The sequence below is a fragment of the Carassius gibelio genome, chromosome A14, assembly GCF_023724105.1.
Source record: "Carassius gibelio isolate Cgi1373 ecotype wild population from Czech Republic chromosome A14, carGib1.2-hapl.c, whole genome shotgun sequence".
Classification (NCBI taxonomy): domain Eukaryota; kingdom Metazoa; phylum Chordata; class Actinopteri; order Cypriniformes; family Cyprinidae; genus Carassius; species Carassius gibelio.
Window position 1 is genome coordinate 18,380,789 of NC_068384.1, and position 12,017 is coordinate 18,392,805.

Sequence of the window (12,017 nt, forward strand, 5' to 3'; positions counted from 1 at the left end):
AATTAGAAAAATAAGAGAAAATTACCCCCCCCCCATTTGAACAAGACTAAATAAATACCTTATGTCTTTTTTATGTAGAAAATGCATCTTGATTTTATAATATTTAGATATTTTGACTGGAAACAAGACAAAAATGTTAAATAGAAAAAAAGTATTTTTGCTGTGCAGGTATTCGTTCATTGTGCATATTTTTTATCATGCAGACATGGTCAAAGTGACAAAAATGGCATCTCCTTTTAAACAGGTTCCCATAAACAAGGAGGCTGCATACATTTGTAGCGAGTTTTTATTTATTTTTTATTCACATGCATATTATTTAAGTGGAAACATTTTAAATGGTAGTTCTCTTTAAAACATAGGAGATGCAGAGCACATTAGTAAGGCCTCTGTATTGCTGAATGCAAACTAAGGAAAGTGTGCGTCGCTCTCACTTTTTTTCTGAGAATTTTCCTGTCCACAAATCCATCAAAGAGGAGTTTCACTGGACTGTAGCTAAATGATAAATGATGTTCACTTATTAACATATTGCTACAACCTTTGGAAGTTACCCAATAATTAGTATTTCCTTCAGGATTTCCAGCGTGGTTGGATGCATTGATGACACGCAAATCCCCACCATCGCATCTTCTGAAAATAAATCAGATTATTGAATGGAAGGATGCTAGATGGAGGGGTGGAACGAGATGCTATAACCACCACCACAGCTGCTAAATATGCACAAATTATTCACAATTTATTTGGACATCTTTATTTTCTACTAATAAAAAAGCAACAGTTAGTTTTTCTGTTTGAATTTTGGAAATAGACACTGGATATTTAATATGTCAGATGTTTCTAAAGTCATTTAGCCTGCACCCATGAAACTTTTATTCTTAAAAAAGCTCTACCTTTATTGAATTGTTTTTATAAATATATATATATTTTAGATGCTTCATCTTTAATACAGTTCCTTTTAGTGTTCTAACATATTTATTTAGCATTTTCTCACAATCAGACAAAAGTCATCATGAATCCATATACAATCACAAAATGAACAGGCAACACCTTGTCTAAGCACCAGATGGCAGCATCTTTTCACAGATTCCCCCATACTTCACTTACTATTTCTGCAGTATCCAATATGTACAGGTGCATGTCGATAAATTAGAATGTCATGGAAAAGTTAAATTATTTAAATAATTCAACTCAAAATTGTGAAACTCGTGTATTAAATAAATTCAATGCATTCAGACTGAAGTAGTTTAAGTCTATGGTTACTGTAATTATGATGATTTTAGCTCACATTTAACAAAAACCCACCAATTCACCATCTCAACAAATTAGAAATGGTGTCATGCTAATCAACACAAAATACCTGGAAAGGTTTCCTGAGCCTTCAAAATGGTCTCTCAGTTTGTTCATTGGCCACATAATCATGAGGAAGACTGTTGATCTGACAGGCGCTCCATGTAATGTTTAATCTTCAAACTAGTGAGGGAACTGGAGGTGGGGAATAGTAATTATAAAAAACTTTTATACATACATGTTAATGTATACTACAAACTGTCACTGTATATCTTAAAACAATATCTTGTGACATAAATTGTACTTTAATCTCTACAGAACATCAAGTCAAATGATGTCATCTTTATCTCTAGTGCTTTATAGAGTACATATTATTTCAAATATATTGAATAATAAAAATATTAAACTGTCAAAATGTAAGTAAATAATTTCAGTATGTTAAAGTAGGCTAAACGAGTTTCAGAATGGGGAAGAAAGGAGATTTATGTGACTTTGAACGTGGAATGGTTGTTGGTGCCAGACGGGCTGGTCTGAGTATTTCAAAAACTGCTGATCTACTGGGATTCTCATGCACAACCATCTCTAGGGTTTACAGAGAATGGTCTGAAAAAGAGAAAATATCCTGTGAGTGGCAGTTGTGTGGACTAAAATATAAATGATTATTAAAGAATAAATAAACGTGATTATAATAATTAATAATTACCTTTTGTAAGAGTACCAAAATGCTTTAAAAAATTCCCTCAGAAATTAAAGTGACACAGAACCATCTATTTAAGTTTAACGTTTCTATTTATTTATTTTTCTTTTGACACTTTTCTTTTTTTTTTTAAATCACAGTTAAAATGTTCCTTATGCAATATGTATTTAAAAAGAATTGTGTGCTTAAGGCAACGGATCAAGTCTAAATTATAAATAAGTGTTTAACCAAAACAATATAATGATTATTAAATACTACTAATAATAATAAGGAGTACAGAAATGTTTTCTAGTTTTTTTTGTTTTGTTTTTTTTTACGGTTACTTTACTTTCCAGTTAATTTGATCTAAATAATAAAAAAAAAATATATATAATAAAAATAAAAATCATTAATTTAATTTTCAGTGTATTTATCTAAGAAAGTTCTGGTAATACATTGGGTAGGTTTAGGTTTAGGGATAGGTTCAGGGTTAGTTCCTAGTTATTACATAGTTATTGTAATTACTATAATAAGTACATAGTACATGAGGAACTGGACTGTAAAATAAAGTGCAACGATACAATCTTGTACTTTGCATTTTCTTGATACACCTGCTACACAAACTCAATTTTGATTATGCTTGTTTGCAAACTTTAACTAGTGGTGTATGTCCACACAAAAACAACAAGAACTGTTTGCTGAAACTTATCCGGGTCATCAGGTTAAACTTTAACAGGTGAGAACCATTCATGATGTTTCTGTCGGTTGAAATACACCGAGAATTCAATGTCCATCTCAAATAACCACCACAGCCATGATGTTAACATCAATAAATCTTTTAATGTCAAATAAATATCATCCAATATATAGATATATATATAGATATGCATCTCATTGTGAGACATATAATAAGTGTCATCTGCTTTTTTTAAGATACATCATCTAAATGAGTGGTTTTCCTGACAGAGTTAAGAATAAAATTCTTAGCATACTTAAAGTGAAAAATCTACTCGAAAGCCCTTGTGTTGTTGCATAAGACTTAATCTTCATCAGGGAAACCACCCTTCTTTCCAGGAACAAGGCTGTTATGAAAGCAACAGTGCTGGGATCTCACCTCAAGGTGACGGTATAACATAAAACGAATACATGTCATTAAATAACAAATATCTAATTTCTTAAAGAAGCTGTTGCCCTGTTCCTAAAAACATGTCAAAGTCATGAACAATCCTTTAACAGATCCGCTAGTTAAAATATGCAAGAAAACTTTCAATAAATAATCAATAAATAGAAGAGCAGAAGCAGCGGAGTGTGTGAGCCTCTTCTCTGTGGTTTGGTCAGGTAGTGTCATATACACAGTCTCTTCTCTCTTTCATCTCTACAGTTAACTGGCATACATCTAGAAAGAGAAAAGTAGGTCGTTAACACAGGGCTTCTTAGCTCTGTTCATACTTTCGGAGGGAACTTTTTTTCTTCATTTACGATGAAGACTTAAAGAAAAGCACCACGTGTACACGTCTTTTGAGTTTCACCCCAAAATCGAATTAATGAATGAATGAATATTTAGGGCTGCATAGGATTAATCGCTATTAATCACATCCACAACAAAAGTTTGTTTACATACTATATGTGTGTGTAGACTAATGTGTATATTTATTTTCATATGTCTATATAAACACACACGTATATATTTAAGAAATGTTTACATATTCAAATTAAATTTAAATTTATGCATTTAGCAGACACTTTTATCCAAAGTGACTTACAGTGCATTCAGGCTATCAATTTTTACCTATATTTAAAATTTATATATGATTTACATTATCTATACATATAAATATATACATATGTGTTTATTTATATATGCATATAAATATACAAAGTACACACATTTAACATTTTATTTTGTATACGATGCATCAATATATATATGTATGTGTGTGTGTGTGTGTGTATGAATACAAAGAAATTGAGGGATATTTCAGGATCATTTTGTACTAACCTTTTGCAGAAGAGTTTTTAAATTCTTCACAAATGTTTGGCTGTCAACCTCCTTGTACGAATCACATTGTTTGCACTGAGCTTTCTGAAACAGAACATTAGACAGGTCAGAGCTGTATGCAATAGCATTCAATTATTACAACTTATACAAAATACATTTCCAGTAGTTATTTTTGTTACTTTGTGTTTCTCACCTCTAGCTCTTTGGGTTTGCAATTGGGCACACGGTTCACCTGTTAAAATAAACAAATAAGTGAGCATTTCTCATTTCTGAGGTGTGTGTGTGTATTTAGAATCATGCATGCATTGACATGCAATCCAATATGCCCAGAAACATCATTAACACACACTTACAATTTTGTGAAGCTCTTTTTGGATGATCTTCTGTAACGTCTTTAGTTTGCTATCAACAACTGGCAGATAAAGCACTTTGGACTGAAAACAGTTCAGAGCAGATTTAACGCAGCAGTCCTGTGTAAAGAAACAAAACCAAGAATTTAAAATAAACCTAACAAACAACATGCTCTAAAATGTTTTGCTGATGTTAAGAAAACATTGTTTCTGGATGCTCTCTGAACATATTTCTTTGTTATATACGAACATTCCATCTTATAATTTTTGCTTTTTTATGTTCTACGAAAGTCCTGAAACCAACTTTGAACAAGCATTCGGTTAACGTCTGGAAGAACGTCTAGTCATAACATTTTAAGAACGTTCCGTGACAGTCATGATTATCTTAATAAGTTTTCTAGTCAGATTGGATTGTGTGTGTGTGTGTGTGTGTGTGTGCAAACCCTGCATGAAAGGCTCTTGCTTCCCCAGCCATGAGCTCTTTCTCTTCCTGTCAGTACTGTATGCAGAAATCTATATATCTTGTCTCTAAATTTCCCTCCTGCGCATGCAGTTTTCACAGAAACTTTGAGGAAACGCTTTCTTTCCACGCAGAAAAACCTAAAATGTTCTCCGAACTTGAAACTGCCTTTTTCGGTCACTAAGCCATTATGCAACAAATTATAATAATAATCATCTGTGAAAAAGGCCAAATGGGTTTCAGCAGCTCTACTCTCACTCCCCGGTCGGCTGTTGTCATATTACTCATCATATTTCTCCTAAATGAAGCATACTTTCTCTTGACCGACTTGCACAAAATGACTTTTAATTTTTTTTAAAAAATTACAAAACTAGAGGGTGTTTGCCAAGAAAAGCATGACTAAAAATCGTTCTGTACTGGTTGATGGATTCAGTGAAACATAGATAATTTGTATGGAATCAACCCACGTATTTTTTTTTTTTTTTTGCAAATCACGTTTGATTGAAAATCAGTTGTGTTGAACTGAAACTTGTTCTGTATAAGGTGGGCTGTATAATGACAGAAACAGGTTTATATTATGAAAGGCCGAGTCATGCAGAAACCTGTTTGGTCATATTAGACCGCTGAGGGCATCCAGATAGGATACTGAATGTAATGGACAAGAAGAAAAGAAAAATTGTTTCTTACCTCTAAATCATTGATGGTGGGTGAGTTCAAAGTTATGCTTTTGTTCTTTATTTAAAAAAAACAAAAACAAAAGAAAAAGCAGTGGTAAGTTTCACTTAAAATGTGTAAAAATAATGTGCCATCCGTAGATCTTCAGAAGTCAACTTACCGTTTCCAATCCATTTTTGATCCTGTCGAGTTCATTCATAACTTTTTTGAGGAAGAGGTACTTCGGTGACTCCTCTGCCTGCGCTGCGAACCAACAAACCACTGCAAACGCAAAACACACAGATGCCTTCATGGTGAAGCTGCAAAGTTTCTTCTGTTCCTTCTCTAAAGCTGCTTGGATTGATGTCCGTCATACTGTCGACAGGTACACAATCACCTTATATAAGAATCCTTGAGGACGCTGGAAAACCACTTCTTTCTGAAGATTGGAAAACTCAATTGTTACAATGACTAATTAGTTTTTCTTTTCCACTGGCCATTCGTCACAACTGTCAGTTGATGAAGATGTAATCGAGAGGCGCGTGCGCGGGGGTGTACGGATGCTGTGTGTGTGTTTCTGTGTGTGTATGTGAACCTGACCCAGACTTTCTGCACATTTGGCAGGAAACTACAAAACGCTGTCAGTTCCTCTTCTCATTCTGAATCAGCACCAGAAACATGTGTGTGTGTGACTTAGGTGCAGCATCATCAAGCACAAGTGAATATGAAAAGGTGCTTTTTTCTTTGTGGCTTCCCACACAAACCATATTGATTATAGACAAAAACAGGAAGTTTAATGTACTTTTATTTTTTGTTAGATAAGAATAGCGCGTCCTGGAAATGAATTAATTGCACCCAAACCTGCAGGACATCAAATGACATCAGATATATGGCCTTCAGTAAAGCACGAGTGCACCTGTGTTTGGATCTTAAACCTGCTTGTGCCTAGGGTTATAATAGAAACAAAATCCTAAAAAATTCATTAAAAAATCACATCAGAATAAACTATAAAAAAAAAAAAAATGATAAAATGATAAGGACTAAAACTTGTATACAAAGAAAAACCCTATTCAGTATATTAATAAAAACTATCAGAAAAAAAATTGACTATAATTTTAAAATTAAAACATTAAATAAAAAAAAACTGATTTGTAATTTGAATATAAACTATATGAGCATCTCTATTATATAAAAAAAAAACACAGGTTCAGATCCACAGTATCACAACAGTATGTCAGAACAGGAAATGAGATCATAGTTGGCATGTGAATGAGCCCCACCGCCGGCCAATCGTAGGCTGTGCTGAACAGGAAGTGGTAGACGGAGGTTGGCGGCTGACATACCTAGATGGGGAAGGCCCTAGTGACCCCTGGACACGACAGGTTCACCCTGGGGATTCCTCCCTTCACAAAGATCATGGAAGACAATTTGTGCACAAGGTGAAATTGCATGATTCAAAACTTTCCTCTGCCAGTCATGTCTAGATCTTAATGATCTACCTCAACCTGGAAAGCCAAATGTGTGCGTGGGTTAATGCGTGAGTGTGGGTGAGTGGGTGGGGGTCTAGAGAAATCGATATCATGACATCAATAAAACATGTCATCTTCCAATTAATGCTGTGCCAGCCAATTTTCTGTGGCTGATGATGAAAATCCATCCAGAAAAAAAGAAAGTGTGTGACGATCAGTTTAAGTCTGATATATGAAATAAGAGTCAGTTGTTGGTTTTTGTTTTTTTTATTTAATATTTTTTAGACTGATAAGTGTATTGAACCTTTAACAAAATATATAACAAACTTGACAGTGTTTTTTGTTGAATATCATATTTTATACATCAAGCTTTTATGGATTATATGATTTAATATGAAATAAATAAACATCTCAGTTTTATTAAGAGACTCAAACTCAAGCCAAACAAAAACAAAAAACTATGCAATTTGGTGCAGATGCTGATATTTACAGTATATTGACAAAATGCATGAAAAAGTGAGCGTAATATAAATCAATGAGATCTTTATAACAGTATAGCTGAGAATTAATTTAAATTATTTACATTTTAATTGACACTCTAAAACTCCAATAATGTGTCTTAGTAAGGTGATATTTAAATGCTTAGTTTGATCATCAAAACTCATAATGCGATGTAATACAGTGATGACTGAGAGATGAACAAACAAACAAATATCATATTTGATACTCACTGATTTTTCTAAAGAAAAAAAAAGCTATCTGGATAATCAAGTAAAGCTAAGTTGCTTAGGTTAAGTAAATGTTCATCTTGAAATATTACTAACAATATCAAAGTTATTCTTATGTTTATTTTATAAAAATCTGTAAAGATTTCACACCAAAAGAAATGTGTGAATTATTCATATTGTGTTTGTTGCTCCCCCTTCCCTTTTGGCTTGTTTGAATGGATGTTGTTTTGTCGATAAAAAAAAATAAAAAAAATAAAAAGAACACTCAAAAGGCAGTGGATATGTACAATTTTTAATGACTGGTGTTACAGTTCTGTGGAAATCTGCAAAACATTCTCTGCAGATTCTGTGTGGGCCTGAAAAAGGTTAAAATCAACATGTAATTTAAATAAACCCTCTTCGTATGTTTAATAAATGCTGCCCTTTCGGGTTGATGTCAGCGGCAGTTTTTAACTCATAAAGACTTTTTTCCTCCATCCAATCAGTTCCTGATAGATACATTTATTTTTCCTCTTCATGTGAATATTCACTTGGAAACATGCCACTTGACAGAAAGGCTTGTGAATGTTATTTGTTTCATGTTGTCTTTGGTGTGTATGTGAGCAGAGGTGATACAAATCAGTTTTATCTGTGGCTTATGGTGTAAAATGCAAGAAAATACTGATGATGTTTCACACTATAAAAATGACACTAGATATCACACACACACACACACGTATCAGAAAGGCCACATGCATACATTTTTTTAATTACAAATAATTTTAGAGCATTATGACTGATTGTCGTATCATGCGCTACACAGTAATGTTACTGTAATTGAATGACTTTTCCTGGTAATGCAGTAATGCATTTTATATACATTTTAAATTTACGTAATTTGCTTACGGTTAATTACACCAATAAAAATATGTTACTTTAGTTAAAAATGCTGTGTTAAAAATAATGAAGTAAAAATCAGTATGCATCAGTATGTCGTGCATCAGTATGTCCTTTAATAAATCACTGGAGAATGTGAGCTAAAATGCAGATGACACACTGCACACAGACTGAAGTAGTTTAAGACTTTGGCTCTTTTACTTGTAATGGTTTTGGCTAACATATAATAAAAAACCCATCTCAACAAATTAGAATACTTCATATAAGACCAATAAAAAAATAGTGAATTGTTGGCCTTCTGGAAAGTATGTTCATTTACTGTACATGTACTCAATACTTGGAAGGGGCTCCTTTTTATTTAATTACTGCCTCAATTCGGCATGGCATGGAGGTGATCAGTTTGTGGCACTGCTGAGGTGGTCTGGAAGCCCAGGTTTCTTTGACAGTGGCCTTCAGCTCATCTGCCTTATTTGGTCTCTTGTTTCTCATTTTCCTCTTGACAATACCCCATAGATTCTCAGTCAAGCACACCAAAACCATGGTCATTTAACAAACGTTTGGTGCTTTTGGCAGTGTGGATAGGTGCCAAATCCTGCTGGAAAATTAAATCGGCATCTTCAAAAAGCTGGTCAGCAGGAGGAAATGGTCCAAAATCTCTTGGTAAATGGGTGAAGTGACTTTGGTTTTAAAAAAACACAATGGACCAACACCAGCAGATGACATTGCACTCCAAATCATCACAGACTGTGGAAACTTAACACTGGACTTCAAGCAACTTGGGCTATGAGCTTCTCCACCTTTCCTCCAGATTCTAGGACCTTGGTTTCCAAATGAAATACAAAACTTGCTCTCATCTGAAAAGAGGACTTTGGACCACTGGGCAACAGTCCAGTTCTTCTTCTCCTTAGCCCAGGTAAGACGCCTGTGACGTTGTCTGTGGTTCAGGAGTGGCTTAACAAGAGGAATACGACAACTGTAGCCAAATTCCTTGACACGTCTGTATGCCTTGACCCCAGCCTCAGTTCATTCCTTGTGAAGTTTACTCCAATTCTTGAATCGATTTTGCTTGACAATCCTCATAAGGCTGTGGTTCTCTCGGTTGGTTGTACATCTTTTTCTTCCAGACTTTTTCCTTCCACTCAACTTTCAGTTAACATGATTGGATACAGCACTCTTGTGAACAGCCAGCTTCTTTGGCAATGAATGTTTGCAGTCTTCCCCATGATTGTGTAGCCTAGTGAACCAAACTGAGAGACCATTTTGAAGGCTCAGGAAACCTTTGCAGGTGTTTTGAGTTGATCACCTGTTTGGCATGTCACCATATTCTAATTTGTAGAGATTTTTGTTATATGTGAGCCAAAATCATAAAAATTAAAAGAACCAAAGACTTAAACAACTTCAGTCTGTGTGCATTGAATTAATTTAATTAAATATCATAATTTGAGTTTAATTACTGAAATAAATGAACTTTTCAACGACATTCTAATTTACTGAGATGCACCTGTAGATACAATGAAGGTCGTACTTCAATTCATTTCAAATTATTGCACTCAACATATTTTAGTCTCGCATTATAGTTTGGGAAAATTTCAACAATTGAATGTGTACAAATTTATGTCACAGTTACACTAATATAAGTAAAAATAAATTACTGATGAGATCATCCATTGCATTAAGCCGCTTCAGCATCACAATTCATGGCTTAAGACTGATTTATACTTCTGCATCAAACCTATGCCGTAGCCTACGCATAAACACACATCCTAAACTGTAGCCTACACCGTAGCCTGAAGTGCACCCCTCCAAAAATCTAACAGCGCCTCAATTTTTACGCGGACCACAAATGTTGTGATTGGTCTGCTAGATTCCCTCCCTCAGTATGCATTTGAGTTTTGTATGTGTTTACGTGAAAGTTAATATATTTAAATATTACACCTTCTTATATAAAATAAAACAAAGTAAAGAACAAGTGTCTAATCATGTATTATACTAAATAGCATTATACAATTATACAATGTTGATCTGCGATTAAAAGTCCTTGTGGGGATGGAAGGAATGCCATCTTCTATTGTTCTGTTGTTGTCTCCTTTTTTAGTTTTTAATAATGATTTAATTATTTGATATTTATATTCTGCCTTCAAGGCTATAATTCTTCTCCGACAAGCTTTTTCTTTGGCTTTTGCCATGGTACTGCAGGCGAAAAGTGAACTTGAACTGAAGATGAACTTCATTATTTATTTGTACATGGAGGTGATGTGGACATTTACATGTTCACGCATTTCAAGCCTGGTTTTGCGTAGATGATTATCTTAAAGGGTTAGTTCGCCCAAAAATGAAAATTATGTCATTAATAACTCACCCTTATGCTGTTCCAAACATGTAAGACCTCCTTTTATCTTTGGAACTCAGTTTAAGATATTTTAGATTTAGTCCGAGAGCTCTCAGTCACTCCATTGAAGCTGTGTGTACGGTATACTGTCCATGTCCAGAAAGGTAAGAAAAACATCATCAAAGTAGTCCATGTGACATCAGAGGGTCCGTTGGAATTTTTTTAAGCATCGAAAATAAGTTTTGGTCCAAAAACAGCAAAACCTTTATTCAGCATTGTCTTCTCTTTCATGTCTGTTGTCAGAGAGAGTTCAAATCAAAGCAGCTGGATTTCCGGTTCGCGAACAAATCATTCAGTTCACCAAATCGAACTGAATCGTTGTAAACGGTTCGCATCTCTAATACGCATTAATCCACAAATGACTTAAGATGTTAACTTTTTTAATGTGGCTGACACTCCCTCTAAGTTCAAACAAACCAATATCCCTGAGTAATTCATTTACTCAAACAGTACATTGACTGACCGTTTTAAACGATTCAGTTCGATTTGGTGAACTGAATGATTCGTTCGCGAACCGGATATCCAGACTGCTTTGATTTGAACTCTCTCTCACACAGACACGGAAGAGAAGGCAATGCTGAATAAAGTCATCGTTTTTGCTATTTTTGGACCAAAATGTATTTCTGATGCTTCAAAATATTCTAACGGACCCTCTGATGTCACATGGACTACTTTGATGATGTTTTTCTTACCTTTCTGGACATGGACAGTATACCGTACACACAGCTTCAATGGAGGGACTGAGAGCTCTCTGACTAAATCTAAAATATCTTAAACTGTGTTCCGAAGATAAAAGGAGGTCTTACATGTTTGGAACAGCATAAGGATGAGTTATTAATGACATAATTTTCATTTTTGGGTGAACTAACCCTTTAAGGCATGCAATCTGCGCAGACACATTATAGGTGAGCTCAGACAGGAAAGATTTTACCTTGCGATGATTTCATATGGCTTATTTTAACATAGAATATTTGTTTCAACTTACTTCATTTAATAATATGCATGTCAAACTTTCTTTAGATATACTGTATTTCTCAGGTCATTTTCATTCACTTTAGTGGCTCGTTTCAGGAAGATATTCTCAGAGACTGAATGCAGAAAGCAAACCCTATTTGTTTATTTATTTTACAAA

At 34.3% G+C, this 12,017-nt stretch overlaps 1 protein-coding gene across 1 annotated transcript; it reads right to left on the reverse strand.

The window, feature by feature from the left end:
- Positions 1-2,393: 2,393 nt before the first annotated feature.
- LOC128027725 (interleukin-21) lies at positions 2,394-6,345 on the reverse strand. The gene is made up of 6 exons (XM_052615548.1): positions 5,605-6,345; positions 5,457-5,501; positions 4,313-4,429; positions 4,153-4,191; positions 3,960-4,043; positions 2,394-3,356 (listed from the first exon to the last, which is right to left on the reverse strand). The coding sequence occupies exons 1-6, from the start codon at positions 5,734-5,736 to the stop codon at positions 3,342-3,344; spliced, it is 432 nt and encodes a 143-aa protein (XP_052471508.1). The 5' UTR covers positions 5,737-6,345; the 3' UTR covers positions 2,394-3,341.
- Positions 6,346-12,017: the final 5,672 nt, after the last annotated feature.